The 23,761-nt window shown below is 37.9% G+C and overlaps 1 protein-coding gene across 7 annotated transcripts in view; it reads left to right on the top strand.

The window, feature by feature from the left end:
* The window catches only part of ADK (adenosine kinase), a 305,830-nt gene that overhangs the window by 246,361 nt on the left and 35,708 nt on the right, over nt 1–23,761 (top strand). For all 7 annotated transcript variants that reach the window (XM_061451234.1, XM_061451218.1, XM_061451225.1 and 4 more), the window contains 2 exons: nt 11,460–11,495; nt 17,093–17,207. In XM_061451234.1, the coding sequence (XP_061307218.1) occupies nt 11,460–11,495; nt 17,093–17,207 (151 nt within the window). The remainder of the gene's footprint in view (nt 1–11,459; nt 11,496–17,092; nt 17,208–23,761) is intronic.

Genomic DNA, 23,761 nt, shown 5'->3' with positions numbered 1-23,761 from the left:
GTAACAGGGAAGGCAAATGCCTGACAGACAAAACCAGTATGGATTCAGCTTCTTATCAGTATTACTGCTGCATATCCAGTGCATCTGAGACCTCACTTGGAGTATTGTGTGCAGTTCCGGTGTCCTCAACATAAAAAGGACATGGAACTGTTGGAGCAAGTCCAGAGGAGGGCCACGAGGATGATCAGGGGACTGGAGCACCTCCTGTATGAAGACAGGCTGACAAAGTTGGGACTGTTCAGCCTGGAGAAGAGAAGGCTGCGTGGAGACCTCATAGCAGCCTTCCAGTATCTGAAGGGGGGGGGGCTATAGGGATGCTGGGGAGGGACTCTTCATTAGGGACTGTAGTGATAGGACAAGGGGTAACGGGTTAAAACTTAAACAGGGGAAGTTTAGATTGGATATAAGGAAGAAGTTCTTTATTATGAGGGTGGTGAGGCACTGGAATGGGTTGCCCAGGGAAGTTGTGAATGCTTCATCCCTGGCGGTGTTCCAAGTCCAGGTTGGACAAAGGCCTTGGGTGATATGGTTTAGTGTGAGGTGTCCCTGCCCATGGCAGGGGGGTTGGAACTTGATGATCTTAAGGTCCTTTCCAACCCTAACTATTCTATGATTCTATTATCTTAGAGCAAACGATCACAGTGAAAGGAGGGGGTTTGCATACATTTATCCATGTAATAGTGCATTGCTAAACTATGCTCTTTCAACAAATAAGTTGTTGTCATAATTATGCTGTTATGTATTAGGTAAAAGATTACTGATCTTTGATGCAGGAATGTAATTTGCCATAATTATATCATTTAATTTTGATATTTTTTTCCGTAGGAATTCATGCATATTCATACATCATTTTATATTCTTTTTTGCATCTTACTCTATCGTTTTATTTATTTTTTTTTTTTATGAACATGGTGTCTTGAAAGTAGAAAGGATGCTGAGAAAGCTTGTAGTTTGCCTTCTGTCCTAGGAATTCTGAACCCCACTTCTTGAAAAAAAAATCACTTTCATCTCTGAAATCATAGGAACAAAACCAACAGATAGCATAGTTATGATCTTTTTACCTAAGCCAACTTTGAAAGGAAAAAGCAATTATAATGAAATGAGAGTGATTTGAATGCATGAAGCAATTGGTTATAGATAATTTGAATATCTTCTGCCAAGTATATTATAACCAACATGAAGTTCAGTGGTCAAAATGTTAATGGACTTCCATGTTTTTCTTCGTCTTTGGTGTGCTGTACAGATACTAGCAGTCCTTTGGCCAGCTGGATGAAGGGTTTTTCCAAGTCTGAGAGATACTGCTTATTTGCCAGAGCAGCTTGTTCTGATTCATTTGTAGTTCGTGACAATCCTCACCTGCTGTGTGGCTGTACTTATTTGTTTGGTTTCTTTAGCTGTTTCTTTTCCATCCTAATAGTCATCTGACACTTCTGCACATATCAGTAAGTCTTTGAAAAAGTCTTCCCCTGTCTGCCTAGGCCCGGTGTGGATTTTATCCCATGCTTGCAGTCAGTAGCTACTATATTAAAGCAAATCATAATACCAAATTTCAAAGGCCTTGACAGAGTGGAGAAGTGGGTGGATGGGAATCTCATTAAGTTCAACAAATGAAAATGGAAGGTTCTTTTACCTGGGGAGGAATGCTGATCCCAGGACAGGCTGGGAAACAACCAAGTGGACAGCAGCTCTGCAAAAAAGGACCTCAGGATTCCAGTTGAATAAAAAACAAATATGGGTTTGAGCCGGAATTATGCCTCAGCATTATGGCCACAGGAAATGTGGCCAACAGCATCCTTGGCTGCCTTAGGAAGGACATTGCCAGCCAGTGGATGATGATGATGATCCTTCCCCTCAGAATCATTGAGACACATCTGAAGTTCTGGATCCAGTTCTGGGCTTCCCAGCATGAGAAAGACATAGACTTGCTGAAGTGATACCAGTGAAGGCCCGTAAAGATGACTGAGAGTTTGGAGCATCTGTCATGAGGAGATTGAGAGCCTTGAGAAGAGGTGACTCAGGGAGATCTTATCAAGGCATATAAATACCTAATGGGAGGGAGTAAATAAGATGGAGCCAGGCTCTTCACAGTAGTGTCTATTGATGGGAATCATAGAATTGTAGAATGGTTTGGGTTGGAAGGGACCTTAAGATCATTGAGTTCCAACCCCCCTGCCATGAGCAGGGACACCTCACACTAAACCATGTCACCCACGGCTCTGTCCAACCCAGCCTTGAACACTGCCAGGGATGGAGCATTCACAACTTCCTTGGGCAGCCATTCCAGTGCCTCACCACCCTTACAGTAAAAAACTTCTTCCTTATATCTGGCCTGAAATTCCCCTGTTTAAATCTAAACCTATTACCCCTTGTCCTGCCACTACAGTCCCTAAGGAAGAGTCCCTCCCCAGCATCCCTATAGGCCCCCTTCAGATACCGGAAGGCTGCTATGAGGTCTCCACGCAGCCTTCTCTTCTCCAGGCTGAACAGCCCCAACTTTGTCAGCCTGTCTTCATACAGGAGGTGCTCCAGTCCCCTGATCTCGGCTGCAAGCAAACACTGAAGCCGGCTCATGTTCAGTTTCTCATCGAGCAACACCCCCAGGTCCTTCTCCACAGGGCTGCTCTGAATCTCTTCTCTGCCCAACCTGTAGCTGTGCCTGGGATTTCTCTGACCCAGCTGTAGGACCTTGCACTTGTCATGGTTAAACTTCATGAGGTTGGCATCAGCCCACCTCACAAGCGTGTCGAGGTCCCTCTGGATGGCATTCCTTCCCTCCAGCGTATCAACTGAACCACACAGCTTGGTGTCATCGGCAAACTTGCTGAGGGTGCACTCAATCCCACTGTCCATGTCACCGACAAAGATGTTGAAAAAGAAACAAAAAAACACTCATCCTCAAACACTCAATGGTTAGAAGCAGGTAAATTCTAACTTTTACAGTTTTTTTTAAAAGAAATTGTGCAAGAAATTAACAACTTCTCCAAGACGAAGAATAGTGCCTTAGTCACATCTGGAATTAGATAAACTCATGTTCTTCAGTCAGGACCACAGTGACCTAACTGTGGTCAGATAGAAATTTTGTTTTCCATGCAATGACATATTGTGAGAGTCACAAATACAGACTGAGAACTACGTTTTTCCTTCCACAGAGTAGCTGCAGTAGCTAAAACTGAAAATACCAGAAAAAAATTGTATCTTGAATATTCATATTTTGAGCACAGATAAATGCTTCCTCAAATTAGTATTTAATAGCACAACAAACCCAAATAAGAATCTTTAAGTCAACTGGGTTAAAACTTCATTGAAAGGGTAAAATGTGTAATATTAAGATCAGTTAAAAAGTTAGTGTTATTACTGGAGGTTGCAGTGAGCAATTTTATTTTCTTGCTGGAGTTAACAAGCAGTGCAAGCCTAGCACATGAAGTGTGTTATGCAATGATTGCTCTTTATGGGGTTCCCAATACTATAGCCTTAGTTATAATTCTAAATGGCTGTGCATGACATCATACCAAATAAAGTATATAAACCAACTCAATTTCAGTGCTAAAAATGTGTTAACCTTTCAGCTGGACTAGAAACAAGTTTTGCTGGATTTCAGCACTTTTAGTGCAGTATCTGATTATTCTTTTCATCTGAAATTGCTAGATGAGAATATCTTGTCAGTGATTTCAGGCTGGTTTGAGTGGTTGCAATCATAGAAGTCCTTGTTGAAAATGAGGTAATCTTTTATTTCTGTTTGTCATCCTTCAGGCAGAAAGTTAGCACTAAGAGCATCCAATGAGCAATATTAAAGACTTCAAAAGACCCCACACATCTTTTACTTTCTGTATGTGTATAAAAAGTCTTAATAGCTGTTAAATTAATTTTAAGATATTTGTTTTTATTTTTCTTATGTTCTCCTGATTTGGTGATTATTAAGTAAGGGGTCTCTTTTTATTTCTCTCTCTCTTTTGATCATTATGCATCCATTTTTAAAATAGAGATGCCTTTGGATAGAGAGGCTGTGTAAGAGAGTATCATTCACTAATTTGAAGCTTATAATGTATGAGGAGACACACATACAGAGTCATAGGTAGTTCAGTCCTTTAGGTAGGAATGTAAGGTAGAGAGATAAGTAATAGCGCTTTATCCATCATAAAATTTCAAAATGGCTCAGAGGCATTTCACTGCTGCAGCTGTTGCAGACCCTATTATGGCATTAAGCTGTGACTCAGGGTGATTTTTTCCATGGAAGATTCTAGCAGGAGCTATAGTTCTGGTAATAACCTGAATAGGAGAATAAATAACTTGAATATTAATGAATTGTACATGATACAGACACCTCAGGGTGAACCCAAGCAGGACAGGAAATATGTTTCTTTCTCAATTCTTTTCACACTAGGCTTTTTCAGACAAAACCTTCCGGTACTCTGCCAGAACCCCCTCTGAACATTACAACTTTAACCCTATATGGCATTTGTACTTGTTCTGATTATTCACTTGAACTGACTATTATTATTTTATAGTTTCACCTACTAGATCAAGGCAGTGTAGATATATTTACCAATATCTTTAGTACTACCAGAGCAAGCTGGAATAGTGTTTTAGGATATGATATGAACTCTTGCTATCCTTTATGAAAAAAAAAAAGCAGTTTGGGGGTCTGGCACAGCTCATGGGAAAAGTAAAGAGGAAAAAAAACACTTCATGGTTCCTTTATGCCCATCCAGTTGATGCCAGCTGTGCATTCTTCAGTTACAGCCAGCAAGAGGTAGGTACTTGCTCAGATACTGCTGATTCTCAGTGTTGATTCTCAAGCTGTGTGCAGGGGCTGTCCATTCTGTGACCACTTTTACTGATCTTCTCTGAAACGTGAAGATGTAGACTACTGACCAAATCAAGGATTAGTCTTCTGTGCCTGTCATACGAAAATAATACTGAAGCATTACATCCATGTATGCATAAACGAAAGTAATACTGAAGCTTTACATCCCCAAGTATAGCTCAGATTTTATCAGCTGTAGCAGAAGTTCACCAGATAGACATTTCTTTCAGTAAATATGCTGGTGGTTCGTTTGACTTATGTTTTTCAAACTGTCATATGACCCACATTAAAGCAACTGACTTTGCAGGGAAGAAAAGGAAAAAGGATAAAATCACATTTGCCTCCTGAGCCCTGAATTACTTTATAAATGGCCATTTTTTAATACAGTTATATAAGCTTGTATTGCTTTTACACAAGGAAATGTGGTAATAGTTGACCTTAAAGTAATGCCTGTCTAAATCAGACTACCATGACATTAAAGGCTGGATAGGCAATCTACAGTGTTTTGAGTAACTGCTGATAACTATTTAAGCTGAATTGAAGAAGAACATATGTATCTTACCACTAACCATAATAAATGTACTGTTGGCATTAAAGGTTAGTGATCCAGCTGGAACTATGTCCTGTAGACTTTCCCTCCATTCATTTCAAATAACAGAATAATAGCGGCCATTTGTTGAAATCATATTTTCAACTGATCATCAGATAGTCTTCAGCGGTTTCGACCTCTGATTCCTTAGGTAGGTCATGATTATCATTACCACAGCTTTGACACCACCACTATTTACATAACATGAAAGTAATCATAGTTCTTGCATGCTGTTAATTCATCATTTTAAGAACGTGGATCTGCTATTACACATATGTGTATGTGTATATATGCATCTGTTTTCTCAATTAAAATTGGCACAGGCAGTAAAATCAGGTATAACTTAGCTTGCCTGTGTAGCATTCACAGGAAAGAGGAGTATAAAGACAGGTTGTATTACTGCACGTTTGTGGGATGCATTGAATTCCTGGATTTGATACAACATCCCAATAAATGTGTAAGTTAGTAGATGTATGTATGACATATTTGTTATAATTCAAAGGCAGCAATTGAAAATCTATTATCCTGTCTGTGCCTTAAGCCACATTGTCAGCATCATGTTTAGTGTAAACTGGGCTGGAGCTGGAAGAGTGGGAAACAGCACAGCTTAACCCCCCCCTCCTTAAAAACAAGCTTAGCTCCTCTGCTATGATGAGTGGTTTATAAAGGAAATACCAAAAGAGGGCACATGGTGATCTTGATAAATCATTCTTCATGACTTATCTCCTGACCAAAAAAAGGAGGTTTTAACTGAAGAAGATGTCTTTTATTGGCCTGTATTCAGAATTACTGGGTGCAACAGATACTGCTGCAATCAGAGGTTCTCAGTACCTACAGAGAATATAAAACTAAGGATATAGCTCTGAAAGCACAGAATTTTGTAAGAAAACCCTTTGTTAGGAACATGGAAAGTGACAGAAAGTACAGGTAGATAGGAAGGACAAATACGCCTACCTAAGGAAAGATGAACTGCGAGTGTTCATAATTATAATAATGCAGAAGAATTTCATGTTTCTGTAGTGCAGTGAAACCGATAATACATAAATGGTTGGTTGGTTGGTTGTTGGGTTTAGAAATATTTACAAGTAAACTGTCCTTTAGGAAACCATGAATAGAAATGTCTTATTTCACAAATACAAATCTTCAGCACCTGTCTCTAAGAAAGAATTGTCAATATAAAACAACTTTGATTATTTGAGTCAGTTTTTTGTAGAACAAAGGTGTAGGTGCCAGTGTGCATCACTAGCATGAAAGTCTTCCCTGTATCCCCATTTGCTCATTTACTTAGTTGCCACCCATTTTATTTAGATAACAGGTTTTTAATGTTAGAGGAGATCTGTGAAACTAGCTTTGTTGCTGCAAACAAGACAATCTGTAGAAAATCAAGAGAGGATATAAAGAACACAAAGTTATACCAGGATTGGGGATGAACTCATGAGTGGGATGGATAGTACTAAATAATAATACTGAAGAAAAAGGGAATTATCTGAGCGAGATAATCATAGCCTTTAATGTTGTTCAATGAAACAATATAAGTTGAAAACTAACAATTCATCCTTCTGAGCTGTGTGCAAGGAAGGAAATGTTTAAGATCGATTTTTAGAAGATTTCGCAGTTAGATTCAGCAGTTTAAAGTATCTTGCAAGGCATAGTGGTGGAAGTACTATTCAAGTTATAATCAAACATGGTTGGTACCAGCAGGACATCCATCAAATACAGACACTAAGCGGATGGTCCTTATAGTCATTTACAGTTTCTCAGTGAGTAAGTCCACTCAAATTTGCTTTTTTATTCCTTTCTTTTCGTTGCGCACTGTGCACTGCACTGTACCGTAAGGATCTTTCTCTGCAGTTATACATGCCGTACTTACTTGTGCTGGTTTAAGATAACACTGATTCATGGGTCAGGCTGTACCCACTGGGTCACAGAGGAAGAGGATGATATTCCTGAAATTGTGAATAGGACTTGCTTGGGGATTATTTTGGGTAAATCAGGAAGTTTGCAGTTATTGCAGTAAGAACTCCCTCAAAACCTGGCACTAATCTCCCAATTTAAAAAAGTGAATCAAATACAGGCGTTGTTTTGTTGGGGGGATTTTCTTCTGTTTCCCACTCCCCAAAGAAAAGTAGAGAATTGGAGAATTGCACAGGGTACTACTGTAATATGTGAGATTAGGTTATTCTGTGAGATGTTTCCTCTATCAAGAAGGATGGCAGGGGAGGGATTAGCTTCAGTGTCCCCTGCATTTGCTTTGTTGTGTAATTACGGGAAATGCATTCAGTGTGCAAGGGTATCATTGCTGTCCTGCTGTTTTATCATTTCTTTATGAGATAATGTTGATTTCAGCAATGAAATGCAAATTTAGTTTACAGTGCTCCTTTTCTCCATATAAAGGTTAAAATGCATATTGTAGATAATACTGTTGTTGAGGCTTTTGAAACAGTCTTTGTCAGCTAATTCTGGCAATACAGGGTTTTAAATGCTGTTCAGTGCAACTGCGTGAGGTTTATGTTGGCCTACATGAATTAATTTTAACCCAATATGCATGTTGGTACCATTTTGGCTATAATTCGGTCAAGTCATTGTAGAATCCTGGTACCAACAAAAACAAATATATAGTATGCCTTATGTGTGTTATGGCAAACTGAATGTGCAGTTATTGCATCTTAACTCCATAATTGTAAAATTCTTACAACACAGGGGGCTAGCGAATACTCCTAGGAATGCAGATGCTAATAGATTCTGTGTTTGGAGGGTATGCTTCTGTTTACTTGTGAACAAATACTTTGTATTGCTGGTGATAAAAGGGCTCAGAATTTTAACAAGTCCTGTTAAAATCAGCCCCAGTGTAGATTATAGCTCCATTTACTAAATGCAGGGACTCCAACAGCAGTAAAATACATGCAAAAATGGAAATAGTTTTCAGCAAGTGAGTTCTAACATAACAGCAAGGCCAGTACTAACGGAAGTTGTCTTTTTTATTGTTATCTCTTTAATGTATCTCGCTTTCCTGTGTAAACTGCTTACTATTGTACAAAGAGAGGGTGTGTGTTAACTTTGGTGACATTGTGTTACTCCCAGTAAGTAACGCTGTACACAGGGTTTTTTCAGCGTGACTGTACTTAGGATTTTTATTGTTTTTTCTGCATGAGCCAAATAATGTTTCATAACTAATAACAAATCCCATTTCTGCCTTAGGTGGTACGGCAATAAATTCCCTGTCGTGGTCAGTAAAAAGATTATATAGAAAAAGTAGGAAAAGGAGCGAGAGTTTTTAATATATTTAGTATGAAATAGTGTTTAGTATGAAATAATGTTTAGTACTCTTGGGCAAAAAGAGCAAAAAGGTGGGGGGAGTGGGTTTTATGAAATGAGATGTTCTGTTGTAGGCAATAATGGAAAATAGCTCTGAAAATGCTGAGTTGGAGTAATGACTGAATAACGTCTGAAGTTTATCAAAACTGAAAGAACTCCTCATGTGAAATGAAGCCTCCTAAGAAAATTCTGTTCTGTCGCTGTTTTGCCTTGCTGTTGTCGCATGTCACGCATGAATGAAAATGCTGCATTCTCTTGGGAGCAGTAAAGCTTCTGTGTAGGTTGTTTATTTCCTTAATCCCTCCTTCTTCATGATTTCCAATGTCAGATATAAAATGGAAAGCCTGTAAATATAGTGATTATCATACTGATTATCACCTGCATCAGGGAACGCCCCGGCTGGCCGTTGTAACCAGTCTCCACATGTTACAGCCACTTAGATTTTAACCTGACTACTTTATTAGAGATGTGAAGCTCAGTATGAGGTGCCCTAGGGCTGCACAGATGGGTTCTGCTTGTTTCCTGTTCTCACTGTTATTGTGAATAGATACTAAAAGGTTCTCATCGCTTTTATCTGGTTAATTTACTTTGAACTGTCCCTGGCATTCAGGGCCTGCCTCACGTTTCTCACCATTTTGCAAACACCAAACTGTAGTCTCCAAACGTGTGTTTTGAGGTTTATTATCTTTTTCACTCGAAGGGCCTTAATTCTTAAACGGATGTAATTGTGAGAGAGGCTGATTCTTAGGGGGCTGTAGGCACAGTCCTTGCTGAAGGAATCTGCTTAGGAGTTTTTCTGAGGTCTGGTTGATAGGAGAAGAAAATTAAGATTGCTGGCATTCTTTGGCGCTTTCAGGCACCCTTAGATTAGAGGTCAACTGCAGGAAAATCTATGATTGTATGCTAGCTACCATTATTCATGCAGCCGGGCAGCAGACCAGACTAAAAGATGACACTCTAACAGGAAAATCCGAAGATGAGATACTTTTTAACAAATGTGCAATCATTTATCCTTTCTTGTAGAAGGGCCAGGTCTTTCAAACCACATGTGCTATGCATGGCTGCTCCAGCACAGAAAATTAAGATGAATTCTCTCAAAATCTCCCACATAAGGAAACACTACTTAACTGGAATAGTTTTTATTTCATGTACTGGTGTCCAGTTTCCTGGCTAAACAATAGTTTAACACAGATGTTAATGTCCTGCTGCACTGGGACATTAAAGAAATCCCCTTAGGACAGATCAGTGTAACTTCCGATTTCAATTGCATGACCAAAAACCTGAGGTTAAAGAAGTAATTTGGCTACAGTACATAATTTTTAGCCTATTTACTTATTCTCTGCTCCCTTATCACTCCCTTCTTTCACTTATTTTGTTTTTTTTTCTGTGTCACAGTCCCATTTGAGGCTTTCTTGATTGTGTTGCAGTTCATTGTAAGCGCATCACTTTAGAGTGGCAGCATGCAGACTCCTTTTTTCATACGAGCATAGGCTTTGTTAATCACATGCTGGTTTAGGAAAACACTGCATGATATCTTTGAACCCTGTACTCCTTCTCGACAGCCAGGCTAGCAAATGTCATTGCCTGTGTGATGTACAAGAAGGAATTCAATTGTAAGTAAATTGTCAAAGTGGCTAACCTTGCCCGCACCCAATTGTCAGGACCATGATTCAGTTTTTCTGTCAACATCAGCTAAGGCTAACCCGGTCAGCCTTATGTTTTTGCAGTGAAGCAGCCTGAGGAGTTGTGCTTTTCAGCTTATCACATTTTATTAACCTCAACTTAACTGTTGTTATAATCAATTGTACCCACTTCGAATTCTTGTGCTTTCTCCAAATTGGCAGATCATATAGGTATGCAAGTATGTATTTTCTGCTAAGACTAAAAACTGTCATAGGGGCACTGGACTTAAATGGTTTGGTGCGGTAGTTATTTCGGTTTTGTTGGATCAGCTCACCATTTTGGCTCAAGACTTATCCCTCTATTAATAACACTTGGCAAAGATAATCTGGAAGAATGCAAGTTGAAATATAAAGACTTTGAGGGTTTTCTTAAATGCTTGCGATGTTAATGTGGAAAGTGAGTGAGAGGAAAACATTGCTATTGTCTTCTGTCTCCTTGCTTTTATTTCAAAACAGATTATAATTGCTCCAATTAATATAAATAAGAGATGAGGACATTCTGATACCCTGATGTTTCTTCTGTTCTTTCAGGAAAAGAACATAGTTAAATTGCCTAAAGCAGTGATTAAGACATCAGAGTATTTTAAAATGCTCATCTGATTCCACCACAAGGGCTTGATCACATTTTGTGATCCTTTTTTTAACGCATTGTAGATGACAAGTGATTTTTTTCAAATGACTTGATAACCTGTATCCCATCAAGTGCTGTACGTAAGTGAAGATATAATGCAATTTCAATTAAAAATATGTCTGAAGGATGTTTGTTTGGGTTTGAAGTAGTGGTTTCCTAGTCCAACTCCTATCTCCAGAAGTAACTTTCCAGGCTTGCCTGGAAAAAACATACTGTACCTTCTTTATTTGAACTTGTGAAATGTGTTGACATTGTACTGTTGTTGGGCTTGAGAGAAGGAGGGGGAAGCTTTTGGTGCAGCTATCAGAATTGAACAACTGTATATGGGTATATTGAGATAATCGCCTAAAAGGAGAACCGGCTGAATGAGTTTCAGAATGTGTTATTTCTTCATTATCTAGCACTTTATAATTAACTGTTCTTTTTTTATTATTTCAGGAAGCTGCCACTTTTGCTAGAGAGCAAGGCTTTGAGGTGAGTTAACCCACAATTGCACACTAAACAGATCCTAACGGGTTTTTTTCTTGCTGATAATGAAGTTCTTTTGGACAATGATTGATGTGCTATTATACTCTCCAAGCCTCGCAGCGGTTGCCATGGAAACTTGGCAGTCGTCATGGTTTCTTTGTTCTGCCAGCTCAGTGTTATGACGCACTCTGCTAGGTCTGCACCCAACATCGCCTACAGATGTTATTTATTGAATTTTGAAAAGCCTCTTGGGAAGCCGAGAGGTTGGGCACGGTTTCAAGCTGCCTCTGCAGATATGGGACCTGTCAGTTTGTTCAGTTAAAAAGCTACCTCATTAGCTGCATTACACTCCATAAGGATTCACTGCTAAAGCAGTGGTGAAGCAAGACTAAATAGTGAAATATAACACTGCTTAAATAACTTAAACCCTGCCATATGCAGATTATCATTATGCAAATGAATTTTAGAAAGGTGGTATATAAAATTGTTAGGTACTGATTAATGTAAACCGTGCTTCTACAAACAGCTTCTTTTAGAAGGGGTAGTGTGGAATTTGTGTTTCAAAACATATTCGAGTTGGTGTTTTCCATCTGTGCTCTAAAAATGTATGCTCCTCTACTGTCTTGAAGTAAACACTGATGATTTTACAGTGATTTTCAGAGCTTTTGATTTCATCTTCTTGAGGTATTTATTTGAATATTATCTCCCATTGGCTAAATTCACATAACTTAATCTGGAGAGCTATCATCTGTTGGTCTCTAATGCTAAATTCAAATAGGCAGGTTTTAAATACTATAATTTATGTGACAACGATTGTGCTAATTTTGCAGATAGTAAGCGATCTTACTGAAATCTATGTTGCAGAATTGAGCACACATAAATCCTTTTACATGTTTTTTCAGTGAAATAAGATCCACCTTAATTGATTTGTTTGCAGTGTAAAAGAATAGATAGGAGTTTGACTGCTCAACACCCATTTTGCATAAATAATAGAAGCCGCGCAATTCAAACCGCATCGCTTTAAGAACATGCCACTTTTGTGTGTGGATGGATGCGTATAAAAAAAGAGGGAAAGACTGACAGCTTTTGTTCTACAATTTAGATTTCTTTAAAACCGTACACCAGCAGGTACATCAATGCCATCGGTGTTTTAGATATTAAAACTGTGGGCTGTCCCATTTCATTTTATGTTTCCCAAATTCATGTGGCTGCTTTGTAGAAATCAAGACTTTTTATCACTGTCAATGTTCATTTGTATAATCCTTAGTGTTAGCATAAAAATGCACTTTGAGTTTATTCTATCAAATGAATGAATTTCACAGATGCCTCCAAATATAATATGAAGCATAACAAATTATTGGTACCCTCTGGTAGCTAGACAATAAAAAAGAAAGGAAGTAGTGTATTAAGTCTACCCATTCTATATTTTTATTGCCCCCTTGAGCTAAAGTCTTTAAATGTGCCTGGTTTAAATTCAGTTCTAGTGACAAACTGCTTTTGCTGGTGTCTGCTAACTACCATCATATTAACCTTTCCATTAGTGCTTGCTTAGAGATTTTAGCACAGTTCCTTCTGAACATCCTAAATCTGCCACATTTGATTACAGCGTATCAGTAAAGTGCACAATGATTATGATCTTATCTCTTATTACCCCTTTGCTTGGCAACAACTCACATGTCAGGTTTACTGGCAGAGATGTGTAAAACTTGGTAAGTGTCCACAATCTTGTTTTCCCATTGTGCTGTGGAAGAAAAAAAAACAAACGAATCACACTACTAATAAAGTACCTTACAAAAAACCTCACAGAGCTTCAAATCAGCCTTTCATTAAAAATAAGAAACATTTCCAGGAACTCTCAAAAGCTTCTAAAATTGATTCTGTGATTTATATTGAGATTAGAAAGCTGGCAAAACATGGAAAAGTGAAAGAAAGAACTCAAGTGACCAGGGCAAAAATCAAGAGGAAATTTATCATAGAAGTGATGAAAAGGTGCTGGTAGCTGAATTTGAGTTGCAGCCTGGAAAGAATTTTGGTTTTTAACAAAAATAATCAGAAGTCTTTTAGCACAGAAAATCAGTTGTGACTGGCTACTTTTTTTTTTTTTTAATCATCTCCTTTTCTACCTCTGAGTAATTTCAACACTTTCTGTAGACTAAATGCATCTTTTCAACATGGATTGAGGTAAGTATATCTGAAACAATTTTCAAGAAAAAAAAAAGTACAATCAAGTCAACTGCAGCTCTTCAGCTAAAAATACACCTTTTCAGAAGAAATAGAATCTTGTCATAGGCAGGAGAAAACTTCCTTGACGCAAATCTGGGGTTTTTGTTTGTAAGGGAAACCACATTCAAAGGAATTTTTATTTTTATGCTTCACCTCACCAAGAGTTAGTTTTCCATTGCACTTTGCTGAAATACAGGGTATTTTTGTAAAATTAATCATGATATTTGAAGACCATTATTTCCTTCATTTTATCTCCTGGACCAACACTTATCTGTAATATCAAAAGTAGAACATTACTTTTGCTGTTTCCTTTTTTTTCTGAATTTTGTGTTCTATGACATTTTAAAACTTTTAAATAAATAGTAAATTCACTGTTTGAAGACAGTGTTTCGTCCTAATTGTATGTTGCAGTCATCTCAGTAATTCATTATAATAGTCACAGTTTTTATCCTAGAGAACCCTTGGACGCGGTTCCCCTTGAAGTGGAAGAATGGTTATCAGTGTATTTTGATTGGATGTTTGTAATATGTTTCAAATAACAAAATTCCCAAGACAAAAGTTTATGAGGTTTTGTTTTTACAAACTGGTAACTTGCTGTTTATTCTACGTAGGAATTAGGAAAACAAAATCCTACTTTAACATAAAATTTAGGGTTCAATTCTGGTTGTCAACCCAAGAAGTAAAATGATGTGAATGAAACTGTAGGTATCTAAGGGGTTAGTACCATCCTTCTACTATTACATGCTTACTGTATATTTAATTCTTGCTGAAAATATGTGTGCTTTTTACTTTCTTTCACTGTCTACTGTATTTCATCCTTTACCATATTTCTTCAGTAACCTTTTCCTCAGGGTCCTCTTTCCCTGATATAAGTTCATCTTTATTCTTTTATAAACTGAAGAAATCATCTCTTGATCATGCCATTTTCTGCTATTATAACTTCCTACTTTTCCTTTTAAAATTCAAAATGTATGTAAATACATTGCACAAATATCTTAAAGCCCTTTGATTTCTTTGCCTGCTTTGCTCCTCTGTAAATGCACTTAATAAAGTCACTAGTAGCCACTTCCTAGTTAGCAAACACTAAATACCTCTCTTCTGTTTCCTTTGATCTCCATCATGCTTTATTGCATTTTCTAGTTCATGGATCTCTTAATTACCAAGGCCTGAAATAGTTCAGAATTTAGGTTAACCTTCAGAAGCCTGCATATTGCCAAGCTGGAGGGCTGTAATTCTCCATCCATCTCCTATTCAACAACTTGTGCCACCAGCTGATATCTGCTATTCACAAATCTCTTAAAAAGACATTTCAGAACAGAAGAGTGGCAATTTTTTTCTCTGGTATCATCTTCACCTTTTGAGAATTAGGGGTAAGATGGCCCTGTTCACTGTCTTCAGTCCATGCAGAAGGGTCCAGGGTTCTTCTCTTTCCTCTCTGGTGGAAGATGTTGCCTTCTGAAAGCTATATTAACATTCTAAGCAGAAAGAAGGAAGAAATAACACAAATGAGAGTGTAGTATATGGAAATGAAAAGTCATCAAGACTTTTAAAAAGAGGTGAAGAGACCAATAAATAAGGAAAATTTATTTTCATGCTTAGCAAATGTGTATAAATCAATCACTGGCAGTTGAGGAAGAAATTAAAGGGAGTCTAAGGGTATTGCAAAGGAGCTAGATAATTTCACATCAATAGATCCTGGTAAATGTATAGCCCAGGCATATTCTTTGTCCATAAGAAAGGTGAAGTGCTTGAAGATCGACCAGATTATCAAAAATCAGCAAGTAACCAGGACTACATGGTATGCAGATTATAGTTCTTGAAGTGTTTAACTGACCTGCTGGTAATAAATAATTATCTCTTGTTAAAATCAGCAGCTGTAGTCAAAATAGCACATATTGTACCTGGGTTTCAGAATAACACTATATATTGATTTTGGAACATAAAAATTTATTAATAATATATATTAATTGTAACAACTCTGGTAAATGACCAGAAACCAGTCTGGACATCTTTATAAATCAACTCTATTCATTATATAATTATATAATATAATGTGTTAAAAAATGACTTGAGATTCATAACGAGACACAAAACAGTGCAGAAAGTGTTGTTATGTTTTCATACATTCAGTGCTAGGCCCTCACCAAATCAACTGGTTTTCACTACAGTTGCTTGTATGCATGAGCAGACTGGGGAAAAAAGGTATGGTGTTACTTAACACAGATATAAATAGAATGGGATATAGTAAGTAGCACAGAGAATAATTGTATTCTTTTGTTTCCTAATGATAAAAAATATAAAATAAAATATATTTAAAAAACGATGGCAAGAAATAGGGTTACATATACCAAAGTTAATTTGAAGAAATTACTGGCTTGAGATAAATCTGAGAGCAAAAGCATCCAACACAACATTATAATGGGATTTTATGCTTACACAAACAACAGGAATACCTGTATTTAGACAAGATTGAAAATTAAGTAAATCAGAAATTGAAATCCTTGTGTTTCAGATCATAGAGCAACTATGAGAATAGGAAGGATAATATTCTAGTGACAACTTGTGTTCTTAGAGTTTCTTGAATCAAATTAAGCATTTGAAACTTGTGGCTGTTGAAGACATTGGATGAATGAAAGGTTTGGGTTTTGGCCAGTGTCTCTGTTCCTAACTACATGCACTCTGGTGTACGAAGTCCCTTTAAAGCAGATTCCTGAAATTTTGCAGCTTAGTCTTACTTCAGAAAATCGAGGATGTTCTGCGCCTCACTGAATATACCTTTCACCCTTTGCTTCCCTGCATCTCAATTATGCAAGCAGCTAGTGAGCACAGAGCATATTCACCTGAGCTCCACACCTTCTAAGGCACTGCAGTGTACAGTCAGTTTACTTGCTGAGATCAGTTGCTGTAGGGAAGTATGGGAAACAGTATTTGTAATCCTGCTGAAATCAGAGGGATTATAGTACTATAAAACCTGGCTAAATTGGATGAAAATCAGGCTCAGAGTTGATCCAAAGTATTCTCTTTCCAATTTTACTTTTAATTTTATGATAGGTAAGGTTAGAATCCAGTCAGCAGCAAAGAAACCCACTAATTGCTCATTAGGAAATGCTCTGTAATTCCTTTGTTAGCTTTGCAGTTTTGCAGCAATTGGAATAGCTGAACTATCATTATCAAGATTAAAAACAATGGTCTCACAGTACTACATAAACCCTTAGGAGAATGAAATAGTCTTCCTTTTAAAAATCTTCCTCTACTGACAATAAAGTCTATTTTATACCTAGCCATAAGAAAAAAAAAATCTTTGATCTGCTAATAAAGTTCTAATCTCCCACCGCTCTAGTGTGCTGGTAACAAGAATTTTCTTTCTCTCCTATTAATAGACTGAAGATATTAAAGAGATAGCCCGCAAGACACAAGCCCTGCCAAAGGTGAACACTAAAAGGCAACGAATCGTAGTCTTTACCCAGGGGAAAGATGACACTGTAATGGCTACAGGTATATTTTTCAAATCTCCCTTGTTGCTCACAGTAAATATTCTAGTTAAACAATTGCAAATTGTGGCTTTACAAATTTTAGATGTTAAATGGTCGTTGAAGCATTTGCCTTTTGATGTTAGCCCCTGATCCTCATCTGTTACACTTATAATTGTTTTAAGATTCTGAATTTAAGAAGTTAATATTTCACAGGAATGCCTGGGAATTTAGTTCTGAACATCTTAAGTTCTTTTTTTATAACGTATATCTAAAATATTGATCCAGTTGGTTTTACTCAGATTTTTATGACTTGAGATTTTATCTGTGTAGCCGTCTTTGCTGCAAACAAGAACACACTATGCCTGCTGAGAACAGCTGTGCAACAGTATAGTATATTTAAACATTTGTGAAGAGGAGGAAGTGAAATCCGGTACTAAGTGAATTTCCAGGCATTTTTGCTTTGAGCAGAAAGTCTCACTTCAGCTTTTCTCAGCCGTCTGCTCTTCTATTCTCAAAGGAGTACGTGGGAAAAAGGTGTTCTAGCAGGGATACGAGTAGTTCGTGCTGTCTAAATTGATGATGTACGACGCACAGATTTAAGCATTATAAACACGACTGCCTACCTTTTGACAGTCTCTTTAATTCTGTCCACCTATGCTTCTAGACTAAATAAGCTATTCAAAACATGTGCTGTGGCAAGCCATTTTTGTCGTTCCTTCCTTCACAAGGTAAGTTATTAGTCAGGGCTGAATTGTGGCTTTGGAAATCAAGTGAAGTTGAGGAAGCTTTGCACCTGAGGGACTGGTGCTTACTCATGTGATATTTGCCTCCAAATCAGAACTGGCTTCAGACTGTGGCTGCAGGGCTAGGCACTAAGTATGTATGTCACTGCTATATAGATCATTCTTAGCAGCAGTTTGAATGATTTCTGCAACAGTTTGCTGTTTCCCCTATCTTCTTAGCTACAAACCGGTTTGAAGGAAATAGAAAACAGTCATTGAGGGCTGGGTATGTGTATCTCACTGAATAATGATGGAAGCGTTGCTTTACGTGAATGGCCCATATGGAGGCCCTCCACTGGAGTATTTTACAGTTGGCTGAAAAACAGCAGTATAAAAATGTTTTTACACATGAGCTAGTAATAGCAGTAGTAAACCTAAATCTTATATGTAACTGTCCTGTGCTCTTATTTAATTTTCACTGTGTACTTATTTTATTCTTCTAACTGGAGTTGTTAACAAATCCATTAATCCCTTCTTTGATATTTTTACAACTGGGAGCTTATTTGAGGACTGGCACTTGCTAATCTTAGCTGTTTGTTCACTATGAAATGAACTTAAATTAGAGAATACATTTTATATGCATGATAAATGCAAGATGGATAGAGAGTGTATGCAATGGTGTCAGCTACAAAAGCAAACATGATAAATGTTAAGGCAGTTTTGAGCCGTGGGATAAGCTATTCAGTGCACAAGCATAGCTGAATCTCTTTGCTACGTTGTTATTCATGGCAGCCAAATAAATGTCAATAATAAAGGAGAATTAAAGATTTTCATTTCCCAGAGGCAGTCCTCTAATACAGCTTGATCTTTCATTTCATTTGTAATTCGTTCTCATGTCAGGATGCAATCATTCGCCAGGCTCTGTGTGTCATGTTAAGTCATTTAATAATGATTAAGAACATAAAAATGTTTGGCCTGTGGGGCAGTTCTTGAAAGAGATACCAATTTGTTATTGTTTTCCCCCTTTTTACTTCCTTTGGTGTGGATCATCTTTTTCCCACCTCCTCACATTAAAATAATAGTGAAAGAAGGAAAACGTGTCCCTTAATTTAGCGTATGATGATACCGCAGAACGGCATAGAGTACTGCTAACACACTTACTTCAACACTAATTAGGTCTAGTTCTGCTTTGAAACCTGCAGTGGAAAGTGTAAAAAGTTTCTAAATGCTAAGTGATCTTTGGCAGAATTACTGCATTTAGGAATAGTTACAGTATAAAATACATTTCCTTTTTCTAATGCACAGGAGTACATTTTTTAAAGAAGCAAGCTGTGTGTAGTTATTTATCCTGCCTTTCTGAGGAAACAATATAGTCTCAAAGAGTTTGTACCTGGATTAAAATAGCATTTGCAATGTCAGCTTTGGACTTGGATATGCTTGTTGGTACTTTCTGCTTTATATTTTATCCAGGTTAATAATAGTAAAAACAACGTGTTTGTTAGCTGGAAGGCATTTCTGTCAGTAGTAACGCAGACAGAGGGGATCAGTATCCAGGCAAAGGACTCTACTCTTCCTTCCAGCCTACTACTGCTTTTAACCATCCTTCCCCAGCTGTTGGGCAGGTCACTTATTCCAGTGGTCTTAGTCTATGTCTGAAAGAGCACAGGATGGGGCTGGAGTTTACAGGTGTGAGAGTAAAAGACCAAGGTACATTTGGCCTTTGTGGGTTTTTTCCTTCCCTTCCCATTTTCCTCATGGGAAGGTCTTTGCTTTCTGGCAGCAGCACGGGGCAGCATTACTGTGAGCCATGGGAGTAGAAGTGAATTGCTTTGATCAGGCTACATTCTGTGAAGAGACACAGGCAAATGGCCCACCCACTTTTCCTTTCCCTTTCCAGTGCCCACACACAGCAAGATGAGATAGGCAATACTGAGGTTGTAAGAGCATCCTTAACAGAGCTCTGTTTCCTCTGTCAAATCCTCTGCATAGTGTCCAGGACCAGGCAGCAGTAGGACTAGGGAGTGAAGGGCTGGGTAACGAGAGGAGCTGTGCACCCTTTGAATGAGTTATGTGTAGATTGGATAGGGGATCAGGTAATGGAAATAGTGAAGGGATACACTTTGATCCAGCTCTGGCTGGAAGGAGAGGAAATAAGATGGATAAAAGGGGTTGTTGCAGGTTGCCAGCTCATTTTTGAAAGGACACAGTATTAATTATACATCCTGGAAATTAGGTGTGGATTTGGGGGGATTTTTTAGTGCAGTAAAGGCCAGATACAGCTGATCATTACATGCAGAGAATACTATGGCAACAGTTGTTGCTTCCTAGACATTCCAGAGAGTGGAAATATCAGTGGGTATTTGCAGAGTAGAGCATAGGCCAGAAAGCTGCAGTTTGTTACCAAAAAGAAAGATTGACCAGAAAGTTTTGAGAATGCAGCTCTTTCAGATGAGGAAAAGAGCTTAGACTGAGGCACTAAAGCATCTAATTCCTCAAATATAGGGTTCAGCCATACTGCAAAGATGTTTAGTCATCCTATGAGTTGCTGCAGTTTACACAGTGTTGTTTTAATGCCCACCAAAACCACTGCTGGCTCACCTCGAACAGACTACTAGCTGTAGGCATTCAGGCATGGACTAACAAGGAAATTAGATGTCCATGCAAGTGGAGCAGATCATGAAAATGGAGAGAAGCAATAACTGCGTCAGCAATCCCAATCTAAGCCATTCCCATCTCTCAATCCACATTCTTTGGCTGTCTGAATTATTTCTATTTTCAGAGGAAAAATTTGTATCTCTTTATAATGGAATGCATTGGGTCTTTCTACTGTCTGTTCATATCTCTTCCGTCACAATACTCCAGCCCCAAGGCCCCTTTTCTCTCCCCTTCCTTTCTGTTCTCTGTCAGTAGGAATAATTACAAGGAAGAGGCAAGCTCAAATTCAAGCTGAGTGTGATCAGTGTGTTTTATAGGGGAGGAGAGAAGTGTTTAGTATTGGCACACAGGAGCTGTGTGATGAAACACTAACTAAATTGTCAGCTTCTAAGACTCCACAGAGCATGTGCAAATGATCGTGGTCTGAATCATAGAATGGTTTGGGTCAGAAAGGACCTTTAAAGGCCATCTAGTCCAACCCTCCTGCAGCAAGTAGGGACACCTTCCACTAGACCAGGTTGCTCAAAGCTTTGTCCAGCCTGACCTTGAATGTTTCCAGGGATGGGACATCTGTCACCTCTCTGGGCAACCTGAGGTGCATTTTTTGATGATGTCAAATGATACATTTTAACTGAAAAGCTTGAAGACATTGGGCCTTCTCAGTGACCCTGAGGATTAACATTGACGAAAAAGTTGTCGTTTTCTCTAGCATTGGTCCTCAACGTGGCTGAATTTTGACAAAACTCTCTTGAACAAAAGTAGCCTGTAAGAGACACCTGTGATGAAACCTCTTAGTTCAGACAGAGAAGTAGGCTTTGGGAAAGGTACTGGTAACTGAAGATAGGATCTGTGGGCTTCCTTATCAGAAAAGTTTATTTGAGGAACACTGTTGGGTTAATTATTTTTGCCGATGCTCCTCATACATACTGGGAATTACTTGGCTATCGAGACTCTGGTCTCACTACCACAGCCGTATTCCATTATATCTTTCTTCCCAGGCCTGAGATTCCAGATCTGACTGAGGGTTCCTGAGTTTCTGGGATACATTCATTTCACCTTTCAGTACTTCTTTCTGTGACCACAAAAATACGTATGTGGGGAAAGCAGGGGGAGTTAATGAATACATTCAGTCTCCTGATTTCAGCAGTTGGAGCTTTTAAGAAACTCACCAAAAATCACAAGCTCTGGCAAGAACATATATGTCATATCTGTATGTGTGCTATAACATTTGTCAAAATCAAATGCTGTGAAAGCTATCCCTTTTACAGAATTGTTCATAACATTTTTAAACAAATTACTTTTAGTCAGATACGTTTTATGACTGGTCTTGGCCCAAAGGGAAATCTTTGGAAAGTCTGAGCAAAATCAGTTCAGCAATGGAAAAACATACTTTTATATTGAAATATTTGCATAATTAAAAAACAGCTGAAGCTACAAACTTTAAACTTGGCTTGCTTTATGGCTCTAATAGAGGAAAGAAAAACAATCCAAATTTAAAGAAAATCACTTCAGCATTTTTCAAGTTATGAATGATGAAATCTGGCATGTTCAGACATGAACATGGAATTTTCCATTCTTTTTCCCCCCAGTGTTTGCAAGACCACCTCTGTTAAGGGCACATTTGTAATAACCTCATTTGTTAGAATATGGCAGTAAAAACAGATTCTTTAAGGATTCAAGCATTAAAGCTACCTCAGTTAGGGCTTACTAAGCACTTACATCTTCTTCAGGTTTGAGACACATTACTCGATGTATTTCAGGAAATGCATTAGCAGTGCTGGTAAATGTGGTAAAACGAGAAAGGTCCATCTTAAAAATTTGTTAGTGCACCTACCACATAGTACCACTGAAATACTATTTGTGAATTTCTGCTTGTTATTACTGTTATTGAATCTGTTCCATAAATTAAATGGCATGTGCAGTGTAGCTTAATAAATACGTCAAAATAAAACTTGCAACATTACCAAATTTTAGAGGCTGCCTACTAAGCTTTTGATGTTGGAGTAATACTAGGCAGTTGTCTCTGTTATCTGAAACAGGATATTGAGCTAAATGGATGTTGGTGTCACCCAGTACAACCATTCTTAAGCTAATATCTGCAGTTATGTTCATAAATTCGAAGTTTACAAGTTTGGATAAAACCAAAACCTGATCTAGATGAAAAAAGCAGCAAATGGTAGTACATTCTTTTATGAATGATGAAGCTTCTTTTACTGTGTAAGGATATGTAAGATCTTAAATATTTTAGGAGAGTTTATAAACCGTTTGTTTTAGAAACGTTGTCAAAACTGTGGAAACTAGAGAGATTTTTAAGAGTCAGTCTTAAATCATAATGGCATGATGCTGTATGCTTTTTGGGGGGAATAAAAAGGACTGATGTTCAAGCATACAACTTACTCTAAACAGAGGTCAGCCTGTGCTGCAGTCATAGACCATGATACCTTGTAAGCCTATCTATAAAACATAGAAGTATTTATTACTATTGACACTGCTGACATTTTATGGTGGGCCTGTTTGCAGCTCCACTTTCTGCAAGCTTCTGTGTGTTATCCTCTAAGAAGCAAGAAAAAGCATTATTTTTTTCTTACAGCTTGCATGCTTAGCTTTCCAGACAGGAAAACCTTGACTCACTCTTTTTATCCAGCAGCCTTCCTGATCCTTCTTGGATCTGGAGAAACAGTGGTTGGGTTATATTAGTGTGCTCTCTTTTTCACAAGTTTACACACTTTCACTCTTCCCTATCCATTTATACTCACAAATAGACAGAAAAGTTTAAAAAACAAAAATGGATTCAGGAAAAGGAAGTTTTAGTCTGCTCATGGCATAACAAATGAGCCAGAAAGCCCAACAGAATTCTTTTTAGTTTAGTTGTGACTTAGGAAACCACAAAACCTAAATTAATAATGAACATTTGTTGATAGGGATTAATGAATAGCAAAGCTGGTAATACCTTTTTGTAACTGAGACCTCTCATGCTGTGTGGGAGAGGAGGTCTGAGCATTTTATTAGGCAGCTGAAACACATTAATAAAACCTACATTCCTGGATACTGGTATCTTGACTGGGCTTAAAAGTGTATCAACTGTTGCATCTCAAAGAATGCATATACATATATGTAAATAGCTATACGTATATATGTAATGTGTGTGTGTTTCAGTGATTTATCTTGATTTAAGAAAAATACATCTTTTCTAGTCTAA

This window comes from Pezoporus flaviventris, unplaced genomic scaffold (assembly GCF_033815535.1).
Source record: "Pezoporus flaviventris isolate CSIRO_AGI_PZ_B2104156 unplaced genomic scaffold, CSIRO_AGI_Pfla_v1 ptg000001l, whole genome shotgun sequence".
Classification (NCBI taxonomy): domain Eukaryota; kingdom Metazoa; phylum Chordata; class Aves; order Psittaciformes; family Psittacidae; genus Pezoporus; species Pezoporus flaviventris.
Note: the sequence above shows the minus strand (reverse complement) of the source record. Positions and strands in the feature narration are given on the sequence as shown.